Source organism: Pangasianodon hypophthalmus, chromosome 20 (genome assembly GCF_027358585.1).
Source record: "Pangasianodon hypophthalmus isolate fPanHyp1 chromosome 20, fPanHyp1.pri, whole genome shotgun sequence".
In the NCBI taxonomy this organism is placed as follows: Eukaryota; Metazoa; Chordata; class Actinopteri; order Siluriformes; family Pangasiidae; genus Pangasianodon; species Pangasianodon hypophthalmus.
The window spans coordinates 6,422,311-6,438,154 of NC_069729.1; the positions used below are offsets into that span (position 1 = coordinate 6,422,311).

General features: G+C 38.0%; 3 protein-coding genes across 6 annotated transcripts in view; 2 read left to right on the forward strand and 1 right to left on the reverse strand.

Moving 5' to 3' along the window:
* Positions 1-105: 105 nt before the first annotated feature.
* Positions 106-2,889, forward strand: b3galt6 (UDP-Gal:betaGal beta 1,3-galactosyltransferase polypeptide 6). The gene is made up of 2 exons (XM_026935219.3): positions 106-649; positions 1,085-2,889. The coding sequence occupies exon 2, from the start codon at positions 1,095-1,097 to the stop codon at positions 2,097-2,099; it is 1,005 nt and encodes a 334-aa protein (XP_026791020.2). The 5' UTR covers positions 106-649; positions 1,085-1,094; the 3' UTR covers positions 2,100-2,889.
* The window catches only part of si:ch211-160o17.6 (protein FAM107B), a 16,852-nt gene continuing 3,548 nt past the window's right edge, over positions 2,541-15,844 (reverse strand). Inside the window, exons 2-7 of one of the 4 annotated variants that reach the window (XM_053226986.1) lie at positions 13,074-13,197; positions 12,116-12,216; positions 6,820-6,859; positions 6,576-6,720; positions 3,385-3,529; positions 2,544-3,099 (exon numbers count right to left, since the gene is read on the reverse strand). In XM_053226986.1, the coding sequence (XP_053082961.1) occupies positions 3,004-3,099; positions 3,385-3,529; positions 6,576-6,720; positions 6,820-6,859 (426 nt within the window). In that variant the 5' untranslated portion in view covers positions 12,116-12,216; positions 13,074-13,197 and the 3' untranslated portion in view covers positions 2,544-3,003. Of the gene's footprint in view, positions 3,100-3,384; positions 3,530-6,575; positions 6,721-6,819; positions 6,860-8,871; positions 10,118-12,115; positions 12,217-13,073; positions 13,198-15,844 lie in introns of those variants that run through there. The other 3 variants (XM_026935220.3, XM_053226988.1, XM_053226987.1) reach the window with 3 other exon arrangements.
* Positions 10,274-15,336, forward strand: tmem167b (transmembrane protein 167B). The gene is made up of 3 exons (XM_026935172.3): positions 10,274-11,251; positions 12,057-12,188; positions 14,003-15,336. The coding sequence occupies exons 1-3, from the start codon at positions 11,242-11,244 to the stop codon at positions 14,083-14,085; spliced, it is 225 nt and encodes a 74-aa protein (XP_026790973.1). The 5' UTR covers positions 10,274-11,241; the 3' UTR covers positions 14,086-15,336.

The window sequence follows — 15,844 nt, forward strand, 5'->3', positions numbered from 1 at the left end:
TTTATTTTTATTTTACAGTTAAAATGGTTGCAAAAATATACATCACAAAACAAATTATATATATACATATATACATATATACGTATATATATATATATGATTTGTCCATACTGTTTAGTGCGGTAGTACGCTGCAGTGTAATTATAGATGAATAGTGTAATTATATGAATATTTTTATCCCTCTATACTGTTTAGTACGGTAGTACGCTGTAGTGCGCTTATAGCGGTGTGTATTTGTCCATACTGTTTAGTTTGCTAATATGCATATATACATATTATTTACTAAGATAGGAGGCTCCTGGTCATTCCACGCTTTCTGACGCCCGCTAGCTTCCTGCCTGCGTCATCACTAACCTGAAGCTAGCAGCCTCCTGTCAGAGTGCCGCTGTGCACAGTGTCTGAGGAGAAACAATGACGAGCTGAACGATTTTTGCGAAATATTTCTACATGCCTGGCCTTGTAGCTATTTCGTGACAATATTATTTATTGAGCTGGGCAACGAGGGAAAGAGGCTGGCGGCGTTATCATCCTGTTTAGCCTCACCAAGCTATGCTAGCTGTGTGACTTGGTAGTTTGCTAGCCTCAAGCTAACAATGCGCGAGAGAAAATCATAAACGCGTCAGAAAGCGGTGCAGCGCCTAAATCCCGGGTAAAAGCGAATTAACGCATTTGTGTTATATTTTAGTTACACCTGGAACTGTGGAAGTAATCTTTTATTTATCTTTTGTTAATCTGGCTAGTGACACTACACGAGTTTACTGTAATTTTGTCTTAAATGTTGTTTTGCAACATCACTGACACGTTGTATTTTCTCAGTCCGTTATACTGGTCTATGATTTTGTATTGGTCACAATATGAGATTGTGGGTTTTATGAGTATCACTGACAGAAAGCTTGAAAGGAGCTTGATCCAGAGCGATCCTTTCGGTCCTTTACTTATTATGTGCTCCAAATTATGTCTTGTCAAGATCCCAACTGATCCAGGATCTCATTATTTTATTCCTTGTACCAGACAATGCCATAGACAGTGCATGCATTTCAACAGTACACAGTGAATCACTGAGTTTTAATCTCCTTCCCTCCAGCTGTAACACCATGAATTTTGTCCGGCTTGTGTGCCGCCACAAGACTGCCCTGGTGCTCGGTGCCCTCTGCCTCTTCGCCACCGTCCTCCTCTTCCTCGCCAAATGCACGTCGGAGACGTTGAAACCTCCTGACTCGCCTGGCTCCGCACCACGCGCCCAACCCCAACCCGAGCGTCCAGCTTCACCTTCTGACACCAAGGAGATCTCGGCTTTCCTGGTGGTCCTGATCACTACAGGTCCAAAATACACCGAGCGGCGCAGCATCATCCGCAGCACCTGGCTCTCCAAAACCGACCCTGATGTGCTTGCGTTGTTCGCGATCGGCACCGAGGGCTTACCGTCCGAGGACATGCGGAATCTAGAGACGGAGCAGACACGTCACGGAGACCTTCTCCTCCTTCCCGAACTCCGTGACTCCTATGAGAACCTGACGCTGAAGCTGATTCACGCCTACTCATGGCTCGATCAGAAACTGGACTTCAAGTTTGTCCTGAAGGCTGATGATGATACGTTCGCCCGTTTGGATCTGCTCAAGGAGGAGCTGAAGAGTAAGGACCCCAGACGCCTTTACTGGGGCTTTTTCTCTGGCCGAGGCCGCGTGAAAACGGCCGGGAAGTGGAAAGAGAGCGCCTGGGAGTTATGTGACTATTACATACCATACGCTTTAGGCGGCGGCTACGTGCTCTCCGCTGACCTAGTGCACTACGTGCACTTGAACTCTGCTTACCTGAAGACGTGGCAGAGCGAGGACGTCTCTCTGGGCGCCTGGCTCGCACCCGTCGACGTGAAACGGCTGCACGACCCGCGCTTCGATACTGAGTACAAGTCGAGGGGGTGCAGCAATAAGTACGTGGTCACGCACAAGCAGAGTCTGGAGGACATGCTCGAGAAGCACCAGACGCTGCAGAGAGATGGACGTCTGTGCAAAGAGGAGGTGAAGCTGCGTTTGTCGTATATTTATGACTGGAGTGTTCCACCATCGCAGTGCTGCCAGCGCAAAGACGGTATCCCTTGACTTCCCTGATGATGTCACACACATTCAGTTGTTATTTATTTATTTGTGGTCCATGCTTGACCAGCCAGCAGCTTACGTGGACTTATTTCATAAGTTCACAGTCTAACAGTCATCCTCTGTACCTTTGGGAGTTTTTTTTTTTTTTAAATCTGGGTATGAATGTGGCAGAACTAGATGCTGACTGGATTTGCAGATATATTCACTAGGAGCAACACGAAATGGACAAAAAGCATTGTGGACCATAGTTAAAAATTGGGTTACATTTATTTAATATTACTTATTATTTATTTGGATTGTGCCAATACCATGAGTAAGACATTCATGCAGAACTTAACTGGAAAAACAGAGGAGTCAGTATGCTCAGAAGCATAAAACTGAAAACAGAAATGAATTTGTATATTTGCATATTTCAGCTGCTGTGTACCTTCATTCCCCCCCTCCAACTCTTTTCCTAAATTAATGGTGTTTTTTTTTTTTTTTAACAGACAAAGTGAGTGCTGACTTCACTAATGTTATATCTATTTCAACTGGCTCTGTCCCTAAATACTGTAGTAGGCAGTATTGTGTACATTAGACGTTTTCTTTTTGCCTGTCAGATCGATTTTTTATTTCAGTTTTGAAATAACCATTTACCATCAGTGGTTCATGTCGATGTGCTGCACTAATAACACTGTCAACTGTTACTACTGAGCCACAGATTATACCTCCATTATGTTATTTTATCAAATGTTTTTGTTACACAGTGCATTTGATCATGTTATTTTATTATAATAAAATTCTAATGAAATTCCACCTTAGTTGACACTCTGCTGATTTTAACTGCTTAAGGAACTTCACAAGAAAGAAATTTTCTTTAATTGGATCTACGACGATTGCAAACAAAGTCCATATGATTGGGATTAATTTACGACACACGGACATGTCTCAGGTTGTCCTTCACACGCACGAATTCAGGTACGTTCTGCAGATCCTCTTGTCTCTTCTGTTCCTCCAGTTCATACTGAGGAAAGAGCAGAATGACAGATTAGTCCATTATTGGACAGAAGTTCTCATTTGTATATTATGATCACATTTAGGAACATTTAGTATGCAGTATGGATCAAAAACTGTAGAATTTAACAGCCGGCAGTTTTGAATTGAACCTTCTGGTCATTAATCATTTACCAGGTCATCATCTATCAATCATTTAAAACTCCCCTAAAGTTAACTAAGTGTCAGGAACTGGAACAGCAAAAAATATTGACTAAGCTCTCGTAAGCTTGGATTCAGTGAGAAGTCTTTGTACCGTGAGTAATCGCTGTCTTCTCTTGCATAGTTCCTGCTCCAGATCAGTGAGGGGTCTCAGAGCCTGTTCTCTCTCTCTCTGCTGCTCCAGCCTCCTCTGCTCCATCACCCTCTGCAGCTCACACTTCTCAGCAGGCAGCAAGCCCCTGCACACTCAGCACATCACGTGAAAGCCATTCTCATCTGTGACTGATGGTTACAGTGTAAAGTACGTTATAAATACCATGCAATTCTTGTCCACATTTATAGAACGTAGGCATTATATACACACACTGTTGTCCAAATGCTTTTGAAAACCTGCCATTTCCTACTGAACTCATGCCATAGACAAAACACAAAGCCACCGCCAATTGAATAAAGACAAATATTACACCAAACAAAACTTAAAATTCTTATGAGGCTCTAAATTAGTGCTTTATTAAAGATACACTAGATGGCCAAAAGTTTGTGGACACCTGACCGTCACAGTCATATGTGCTTTTTGAATATCCCATTCCATATTTAGTTTACTGTTATGATAACTTCCACTCTTTTGGGAAGGCTTTCCACTAGATTTTGGAGAATGGCTGTGGAGATTAGTGTCCAAGTCTCGAGTGCAAGACACTCAAGTTCTTCTAATCCAACCATGGAAAACCATGTCAACATTCACTTGGAAATCACTCGCTGCTGCTGGTCCCACACGGACAGCCTACAGATACACGAGATTACTGTGAATGGTACCACTTAGAAACCATGAAGATTGCTTTAGACTGCAGTTGATGAACAGTTATGCTACAATGGCTTAGGACTGCAATTGCTACGATAGCTTTAGGACTGCAGTTTGCCACGAACAGTTTTGCACTCAAGTCTCCATCAGTGAACAGCTGATAACTTCAACAAAACAGACTTCATGTGAAAACTGTAATGAATTTCCTGGTTATACAAGTGCACTTGTTGACCATGCAGTACACAGTTATAGAAGGGAATTATTTATAGTGTCACCCAGATGAGGATGGGTTCCCTTTTGAGTCTGGTTCCTCTCAAGGTTTCTTCCTCATATCGTCTCAGAGTTTTTCCTTGCCCCGTCACCTCTGGCTTACTCATTAGGCATAAATTTATATACTGAATTTATATATTCCTGTCAAGCTACCTTGTGACAATGTCCATTGTTAAAAGCACTACACAAATATAATTGAACTGATTTGAATGTTTTCACGGGTCTCGCATTGTGCACAGGGACATTGTCATGCTGGAACAAGTTTGGGCCTCTTAGTTCCAGTGTGATGGTCAGGCGTCCACAAACTTTTGACTATATAGTACAGGTGAAGTTGAGGGGTAAAGCAGTTAAGCTGAGTCTAAGATAAGATTTTTTGAAAAGTGCTAGGGACAAGATGGTGTTAAAAATAAAACCCTGCATGATTACTTGGAAGCCAATTTACATGGAAAGGTTTTCTCAAGTGGTTCTGTGTCAAGTGTTATCGGGTTATATATTGAATCACTTCAGTTTCCCTAATGTTTAGAGCCTCACCAGCTTGACGGGTGCTTTAGAAGTATTTTAAAGAAGTTGCTATATACAGTATGCTATATATGTTATGTCCTACACTTAGAAAAAGGATTCTCAAGGGATGGCTAATGGTTCTAGCTTTCTAAAAGCCAACTCTGTTTGTACAGCTCTGCACAGAACCTTTAAAGTGCTTGATTTATCTTTTTAAGAGTGCCCAAGTGCCTTAATAGGCCCAGGCCTTTTCCCAAATAACAAATGAGGTGAATAAAATCCCTTATAATTATTCCTTACTTAAATTTTGCACCCATTGCTTAAGGTTATCTACAAATGTTAATACTGGGTGTTCAGAAATCTTTTGCTGAATGATGACTAGCATCTGAACGTGGCCCTGAAAGAGCATACCATGTTATGCAGCATTAACAGCAGCTAAGAAGATCATTCTTAAAATGTAGTTTGAGCCAAAAATATCCAGCTTAAAGAACATGACTTTAAAAATATAGCATTATTAGAAAGGTCAGCAGCCAGGGCCAAAAGAGCAAGAACATTACAGTATGGGTGTGCATTATTAACAGTCTTTCAGATTTAATATTATAATATGTAAAGAAGTAACTAAATGCCATTGATTTGGTTTATTTATTGTATTCATGGATTTCATTCTGACAGTTGATTACTTAATCTTCTCCTAAATTTGATATAAGCTTTGGATGATATGTCCAGATGTCCAAGCAGTTGTAAACAATATAAAATGTGTTATATATTGTTTACATTATATATGCGAAATAATGAGGTGGAAAACCTAGTTTTCAGTCTCAGAACAAAATGTTATTTGTACTACAATAAACTGCTTTTTCTCTCGTATTGAAATGTATGATATATTCTAGAAAAGGACTGGCTGTATAATTTGATATAGGTTGCGGTTGCTCTTTGTCATCTAGTATTTATTTAACAGTCGATAGAAAACACAAGCCAGCTCCCTAAAGGATGAGCTGTTTGACTTTGCTTTCCCTCAGGGAGTGAGTGTGAGTGCTGTAGTCAGGCTCACTGGCTTATTTATTCACATCTAAATCAGCTCAGCCAGGCTATTTGCTTCAGCCCAGATCAGAAGTCATGCCCTGGTGAAGACGCTGTCCCTGATCCCTGTGATCGACTCTTTAACTCTGTAACTCAACATATGTTCTGAGGTCTTAGGCGGGTGAACAAAACAGCAGTTCAGACCTTCTTAGTTAATCTTCCTTATCAAATCATTAAAAAATGATTGTTGAAATGGCCTAGTAGTTGTAAGAGTGACAAAAGAGCAATATGTAAATCAAAGGCCAGCAATCTGGAGGATATTAATTGTATATATCACAATAAACACCTAACCTTGTGTCAGGTTACAATATTATCATAATATAATACTGTATATTCTGCCTCAAGACATGTACATGAAATGCTGACCTTGTCACATGCTATAGTTTTGCAAAGCCAAGTATATTATGGAGTATATACATAAAATAGCACTGTTTCAGTATATTCATTGTACATGGCGTAATACCTCTAATGTGGGGCATGCATTTATTAATAAAATAAACATTGCATAACAGTGTATCATAAGGACTTTGGATAAAACATGTATACAAATTACTCATTACGCCAAGCTGTGGACTTCCAGGCTTGTAGAGATCCAAAAATGACGTTAATTTTAGTGGATATTAAAACTATTAGCTCACCATCTGTGGCTGACCCGAAGTTCTCGGTGCAGCACTCGGTGGTTCGGTGACTCTAGAACAGGGTTCGACGGTTTCTTGGGCCGAATCAGATGATCCTGATTTTCCATTATCTGCTGCTGTGCTACAGTTTCAGACCTGGTGTTTTCTACCGTAAAGAAAAAGAAAGTTCATATATACTCTTCATTCATCTATATCTGCATTTTTTTTTGTTGTCAGTGGCTTTAGATGGAATTTAAAGCATTACCTGCATGATAATTTCTCTCTACACTTCTTGGTGAAACCATCTTCAGATGGGGGACAGAGGAAATAAAAAGATTAAATTAATTTAACTGAATTCATATCAGAAGTGAATACTTTCCAGTGGCAAATTACTCATATATAAGTTGTCTATTAAGAAATTAACCTGTTATTTTACTTGTTCTGATACAATTCAAGCTTGAATTAAAGCTTGCATAAAATATATTAACTAATACAATACAATAATAATAATACAATCGTATAATAATGCAGTAATAAATCAATATGATACTATATAATATTTCAGTGATATACAATGGGGTCCAAAAGTCTGAGACCACATTGAAAATCTGGGATTTTTTTTTAAAATTATTTAAAACTGAAAATAAAACAGTTTTAGAATTTAAACCGTTTTTAACCAAAGAAAGGAAAATGCTATCTTGGATATTCACTTTTCAAGATGCTAGACTATTTCTAGGTCTCTCTTTAAAGTTAAACACATTTGTGATATTGACCAGATTAACTCCTTTGTACCAAAGGTCAGTTTTTCCATGAGTCTTATCCCTTCCACTGAAGCACGTGTTCAGACGACATGCCGACGGACTTGATCTAACATGGATCATCAGGATTTACACAAATTTGTGGAGTCCATGTCAGCTCGAGTGAATACTGTCATTAAAGGGGGATATACCAGTGAAGAAATTCTGAAAGCCTTGAAAATATTTCATAAAATATATTTCAATAAAATATTTTACTTTTCACTCAGGTTATTCCTGACAATATAATTTGTAATGAAAGGGTTTATATTAAATAATAAAAAAAACAAAAGAGAAGGATTTTCACTAATTGTCTCTGACTTTTGGATCCCACTGTATGTATAAATAACTGTAGGAAAAGCTGTCAGTAATAAAGAACAGATTTTTACTGTTATGCAGGACAGTGTCGAAAACAATATATCAAGTACATATGCTAAAGAAGAGAGAATTTCATCAGAAAGGAACTTTTACTCCAAATGAAAGCTTTTTGTGATAAAAACAAAAATCATAGGCTTGTGAACTAACCACAAAATATCAAATCTCATAGTCCTTTTTTAAAAGGCTTGAAAATTGGCAGGGCTGGAAAAACTACTGATAAATTATGCTTAAATGAAAGTTTTTAAAAATGAAAGTTTTTAAAAGATGAAATGAAAGTAGGTCACAGCAGATAAAAAATTTATGACTTGATTCTTGGTAGGGTATTTTTTCTATGCTGACGAATGTGGGTAGATGCTTTAAACAGAAATATAAATAAAATTCAAGTAAGATGTGTGAGAGTATCTACTGATAATGCAGTCACTGGATGAGAGAAGATGAGTCTGTCGAGATTTAGAAGGGGTATTCTGAAGGTCTGAATAAATATATAAGGATTAAATAGTTTTTTAATGTAATTAAGTAAGAGTATAAAGAATATTCAATTTCAATAATACTAAAGTAAAAGTATAAACATGGCAAAATAATACAATTGTAATTACAATTACAATATGTTTTCCACCTCTGAAGCCTGGAATAGCAAAAATGCTCATTCTGTTTTAATGATTGTAAAACCTAGACCTAAAATCTGCCCTAATGTGAGTTCTACCTGTTTCCATATGCTAAATATGATCAATCTGTTCTTTAAATAATATCAGATATCAGGCTGAAAGGGTATGACAGCATATACAAAAAGGTGCAAAGACAAGTTTTCCACTTTTTTAAAATTATATTGCAATTATGTTATAAAATATTTATATTATAAATATTATATTATATACATTAGTTTACTGATGTTTTAGTTATTTTGTTTAGCCACTTTACACTAGCCAGTTGAACTAAGTGAACAAAGATAAGAAACTGTACTACATTCCTGCATATTTGTCTTTTATTATTCAGTTGTCAATTCATTTTCTCTGGGGAATGACCTCACAGACGCACGAAAACCAATGATATCAGATTTCTTTCGAAGCAAAACCTTTTCTTCTTCTAACCACCCGATTTAATTCCATTGCATAATGCAGATCAGCATGGATCATAAACAGGCTTACCTGCGGAACGTAGTAAAGCAGCATACTCTTTTTCAATAAGGACCTAGTTACTCTCAAGCACATGTAGATATTAGTACACACACACACACACACACCTGCTGAAAATTCAGTCGACTCGGTGGAGGGTTTGAGTAGAAATTTTACTCAGCAGATGCACGTAATGGCATTAGCCATCTAATCACACCTCTGGCAGGGTAGGAAATGGGTCTTGATCAGATTTAAGACAGAGCAGATGGTAGACTGCAGGTGGACAGCCATTTTAGACACTTTAAATCAAATGTAACGTTTTATAGACAGATTACTAGATTGCAGATTTATTTTAGAGACATCAGTATTACTGTTTAATAATTATTCTTTTAAATATGATAACCTTTTGTGGTGTTTATTGATACATTTTCCTGTGTACTTAATTGAATTTCAGATACACCCTGACAATTTAATATATTATATGTAATAACCTATAATTTAATATAGATATATATTTTTTTACTTTTATAGGCCTCTCTGTGTACATACAGCAGTGACACTGAGCACCGAATGCAGGGACACTGGATTTGCTCTCACGTAGAGGGCGTAGATACAGCTCAGACTAAGACAGATACACTTGGGCAAATTGCCATACACACTGAAACAGCGGGTTGCACAAACAAGCAGACGACAGCTGACTGCACCGTATGTGACCTTCTTTATGCCAGGAAAGCTGTCTATGGTCTTGCCAGTATCCTTAAAGCATGATTAAGCATGAAGAGAACACAACGTTTGTGTTTTGTTGGGTATCAGATGCATGCTGCTTTAAGTTTAATGCTCTATAAGAGTATTATGTAATACTATGTAATAGTATAATCCACTGATTATTGTACTGATGGCCTTATAATGCTTTCAACACCAGCCGTTATTATAGTGAGATACACAGATAAATACGGAAAAAGACAACTGAACAGAGACACATTTTACCATAGAGCAACTACACTCACTGGCCACTTTAATAGGAACATCCGTACCCCTGCACATTCATGCCTTTATCCGATCAGCCAATCATGTGGCAGCAGCACAATGCATAAAATCATGCAGATACAGGTCAAGAGCTTCAGTCATTGTTCACATCAGACATCAGTACAACTGGAGAGTTGAAGATTGGAAAAAAGACCAGACGGTATTTTCCAAACTGCAGCTATCCAGTTTTGGTGAGCCTAGGCCCACTGTAGCCTCAGATTCTTGTTGTTGGCTGACAAGAGAGGAAGCCAATGTGGTCTTCTGCTGTTGTGTCCCACCTGCCTAAAGGTTTGACATGTTGTGTGTTCTGAGATGCTTTTCTGTTCTCCATGGTTGTAAAGCCTTCCTTCAGCTAGAACCAGTCTGGCCTCTGACCTCTCTCATCAACATAGCATTTCTGCCTGCAGAAGAATGATGTTTTTTGTTTTTTTGCACAAATCTAGAGACTGCTGTTTATGAAAATCCCAGAAGATCAGAACTTTCTGACATATTCAAACCAGCCTGTCTGGCACCAACAACCATGCCACAGTCAAAGTCATTGAGAACACACCCGCCCCATTCTGATGTATGACGTGAACATTACCTGAAGCTCTTGACCTGTATCTGCATGAAGCCAAAGGGTGTGGTGGCTAGCTTCACGTATCTCGGAGGAAGCACATGTTAACTGTTGTATGAAAAGGGGTAGGGGGCACGGTGGCTTAGTGATTAGCACTGTGCCTCGCACCTCCAGGGTTGGGGGTGTGACTGGGGGTTTCCTCCAGGTACTCCGGTTTCCTCCCCCAGTCCAAAGACATGCACTGTCAGCTGACTGGCATTTCCAAATTGTCCGTTGTGTGTGATTGTGCCCTGTGATGGGTTGGCACCCTGTCCAGGGTATCCCCTGCCTTGTGCCCCGAGTCCCCTGGGATAGGCTCCTGTGTAGGATCAGCGCTACAGAGAATGGATGGATGGATGGATGGATGGATGATAAGGGATAGCTAGCTAATGGGTGGGAAATGAATGAAATGACCATGGTGGGAAAAACAGCAATGTCTTATAACCATGAAAGACATTTACAGGGAATAATGCTGTAAAGAATAAAGAAAGCCAGTCGTTTAGTTTTGTAAGATTACAGAAACATCCTGGCCAACACTCCATATCAGTAGGTGGTGCTAATTCACCAATCTGTTGTTTATCAACTGCCATCAAACTAAAACAAGAAGAAGAAGAAGAGGTTTTCCCACAATTCCGTTCTTCCCGGAAGTGTCAGCCCCGCTTCTGCTGCTGATTTGGAATGGAAGCTTATTATGGGTGGAAAATAGAAACCAGTTAGCTGTCTCTTCCATCTCATTTGATTTATAATTTTTTTTTCTGAGAGGAGAACAAAACGCTGCCATCATGACAAATGGTAGGTCTGCTAATCGATTTATCCGCTGTCACTATTGAGAACAGGCTAGCTACATAGCTAAGGAGCTAGCAAGCTAATAGTAGCCTGTTAGCTAGCTCATCTGTGGACGTGGCTGAATTTAGAGCTTCGTTTACACAGCGTTCACACTCACTACGGGTTAAATTCGGATAATAAGCAATACATCAGTTGTTTAGTCGGCTTTAAGCAGCTTGTTGCTCCTGCAGGTGTAGATGTGAGCAAACACGTCATCTGGGCAGCAATGTAAACAGAGCTAACCTAGCTAATTAATGTTAACCAGGCTAGTTATCTATACAGAGCCACTTTACGGGAAACTAGTTCATTTACTAATTTATTTCTGTCACAATATCCCCCAAATAAACCCATACATCTCACCAGTAGGCTAATTATGAGCTGTATAATCATAATCATAATCATGTCAGCTGTCAGACTGCTTTCATAATTACCATATAATTGACTTACTTTGTTGCATGAATATTTTTTAAATACAAAAGACAAATGCACAAAATCTCAATTATATCTATATAATCAGTTATATGCAGTGATTTTTTATTTTTATTTTTAAGAAATTATTATTATTATTATTATTATTATTAAAATATTAGAAAATATTATAGAAATATTCTGCACATTACCATCATTTAATATATTCTGGTGGGTACCTTTGGCATCATACAATATTAAACTTTTAAAAAAATGTATATGTAATAAATTGACTAAATAAATTTGGTAAAATAAAAAAATATTAATTTAAAGTATTATATGCATTATTTCTCTTTATTCACAGTGTACTCCTTTGACGGCATCCTTGTATTTGGACTCCTGTTCATTTGTACTTGTGCATACCTGAAGAAGGTTCCTCGGCTCAACAGCTGGCTCTTATCTGAGAAAAAAGGCGTGTGGGGCGTCTTTTATAAAGGTGAGTGTCTCTGTTTGTGTTGTTCATCCTGACAAAGGAAGAGATGGCTTGTCATTTTGACAGTATGGTGATCTACGGGGGAAAAAAGTCTCGACAGTATCGTGTGACAGTAGGTGGCAAGGGAGAAGAGAAGATTCATGCCAGAGTGAAATGCGATCACACCAGTGGGGGGGGAGAACACAAAGTATTGCTTTTTGTTAAGAGTAACATGGGGAGACAAAATGAAAAGCACTGAGAATCAACAGGTTGCTTAAGAATGAAACACTAAACTTGTTTCAGAAATGAATGAGTTCCACCTTTAAAAGAAGCCCACACTGCTGCGTTACATTTCACTGTACGATTCTGTTCAAAATCCAAAACCTGGTCTTATCATAATTGACCAGTTATTTAAAGGAAGTGCATTGCAATCTTTCTCTGATCTTAAAGAAAAAATTATGTTGTCATCCAGTGGGTTCTTTAGATATTTACAAATAAGACATTATATTACAAACTATAAAGGATGGGAAATAATCAACGAAGTCCAACTAATATGGAAGAGTACTTCATTAATATAAAGAAATAACACACACTCCATAAAAACACATATATACAGTAGACTCATTATACTGCTTGATTCAATAGATAAAACATTTCATATAAAGACAAAGTGGGAGCTTGAAATAAATGAAATTGTTGAAGATGAGACTTGGGAGAACATATGTATACACATCTGGAAGGAGTTTGACTGGAAAACAAAAATTAGGTTCTTTAGAACACCACAGGTGATGTTTAAAGTTTGTTGAGAATCCTGTAGCAAAGAAATGTTGGAGGAGATGTGAGAAGGTAGGAGATCACACACACACACACACACACACACATATTCTGGAATTGACCAAAAATACTTACATTTTGGGAGGAGGTTAAGGATGAGATTATGAAAATTCTGCATTTTATTCCTCTTTATTTTCTGCTTGAAGGGATACCCCGGGATATGTGTAGTCAAAACCAGAGATATATTCTGCATGTTCTCCTGTTAAATGCATGAAAAACCATAACAAGTAACTGGATGAAACCACACCCACCAACACTGGGTCAGTGGATAGAAAAACTAGTGGATAGATCTGAAACTTAGAAAATGTTACACATGACTGCTCAACTCCAACAGAAGCTGGACATTTTCATGCAAAGATGGCCACCTGTTATTCTGTATCTTAATGCATTGAAAATGAACTGATTAGTTTTTAGATTAGGAATTTGGACCTGTCCCCTCTGTTGTACCGTTTACTGGACAATCTCAACATGTTTTTTTTGTGTTATATTTGTCTCTATTACCTTTGCTCTATCCTGTATCCTACTGGGCCACTGCCATTGTCAAGGAATGTTTAGTTTATTCTTTGTAATAATTCATTTAAATGTATAAAAATAAAGTTAAAAAAAAAAAAAAGCTTTTTTCACAATGGTGAAGAAAACCTGAAATGCAATACACAAAACAATGTAATACAATCAGCTGGTGATTAATAAACGCTGTGTTCCTATTAGAAATGAATGTAATTCCCCTCTGTATTCCTTTCAGTTTCAGCCACACATTGCAGTCATGCCACACTGAACTGCAGTCACTGTCCAGTCACAGCTCTAAAGTTCTGATAGGACTGAAAATGTATTTAGCACACAGCAGGATGTTTTCAAATTTCTTAGACTTCACGGGAGAATATACATTAAAAGCATCCTCTCTATTTCTTTTGTGTTGTGTTCTTGGAATGTGCCTCACGTGTTATCATATTGAACATGTGTGTGTATTAACCTGATTATTATTATTTTTTTTAACCCCCTAACAGCTGCAGTAATCGGGACCCGGCTTCATGTTGCCGTGGCGCTGTCCTGTTTGTGTATGGCCTTCTATCTGGTCTTCGTGAAATGACACTGATGGAGCCAATTCATGGACACTGTTTGGACGTTGAGGCCTGGAGTGCCATTGGAAACGCCGTACAGGCGAATCCTACCATCAGGACACACAGACACTGCTCCACATTCCTACTTCCTGTTCCTTAAGTTATCCTTTTTTCTCATATGGTAATTTGTCTTCAACTCGAGCTGGAGGGAGATGCGTCTTTATCAATGTAAAGGAAGTAATAAGATTAAGGACAAATGACTCGTATGAATATTTAGACTTTACTTAGTGGTTTAAGGTTATTGTCATGGTTAAACATGAAATGGTTAAACATGAAATGGTGTAAAAATGAAGAAAAACACTATCTTTTATTTTCTCTCTCTCTGAATTATCTGCAAATTGATCCATTTTTTTTAGAGGCAAAGTGCTTCATATGGTTGTAGCTTGGCTGCACGATTTATTAAATCTTCTCTTTGGTCATAAATATAGCCTAATATTTCTCATCAGTGGCAGTAGTTTCAGCATGATGCCATGATGTGTCATCCTCTTCAGTTGTCCATTTTTGCTTTCTGACACACAGATAAACTAAATTTCAAATTGAGGCTTTGGTTATCCAGTCAATTAGTATAAATTGGATAGACTGAGACAATAGGAAAAGTCAAAATGCATACAGTTTGCCCACACTGGCTTTTGGATTTGCAGGTTATATTAATATGCGTTCCTCTCACGCCTGTTAATGCAGTGGTTTCAGCCTGAATGTCTTTAGTGCAACCACATCTGATTTGTTGCTTCCTTTTTGTGGTGTGAATATCATATTATAATATAGATATTCTACAGTACAGCAACAATGTGAACTGTTGGAGGTTGGTATTTGTAAATATACTGTATGAGATAAATAGTAAATAGTATACTATTAAAATCACAATTGGGATGAGATTTTCTTTTCTAAAGCAATAAGTAATAATAAGCAATCTCTTGTCTTATTTAGTCAACCGCAAATCCAACTCTTACGATCGAATACATTCTCACGTAGTACTTATCGCATAGTCAATGCCAAAGTGGTCATAGGTTTAAAATTGATGTGCAGATTCGACCCTCACACTCGCAGCCTGTTATTGTCAGCTAAAGAAATCATTTTGTATACATGTGTAAATCTGCTCATGGCTTTCTGCACACTGCTGTCCTTATGGAGCATTAATGCTGGTTGTCAAGCAGAAGGTTTTGGTACCCTTGTTTTTTTTTGTATTTAAATTGAATTAAATAAAGAGTATAAGCCCTTTACCTGTTTGCACAATGCATTGTTTTATACCATGTCATGGTTGAATTCTTGATGCTGATTGGTCAGAAAGTTTGATTAATTTTCCATGACAGCAGCTGCTGCAATAGTGTCAGCTGCAGGGCAACTCACAAGTTATAGTAGGTGTATGTTTCTGTAGTAATGACTAATTCACAGGGACTAAAGATAAATAACTTATTTATTAAAGAAAAATGTGTAATTCGCTAAGAGATTGTAAGGCATGCTGTAAGGCATGCTGTAAGAAATTTATTTCCATTTATGGAAGGAGTCTCCACTGTCAGTGCTTAGTAACAGAGGTAAAGCTGTTTAAGTTTGTGTAAGGATGATGTGTTTTGTGATTTCTTGGTGACAAGTTGTATTTTTTTTATTTTTTTTTTTTAACCTTCAAGAGAACATGGGTGAACAACTGTTTATAGCTTATAATGTAAGCAATGCCAAGAACTAACTTGTTTCATGGATGTTCCACAACATTACATGTAACTAGAAATGGAT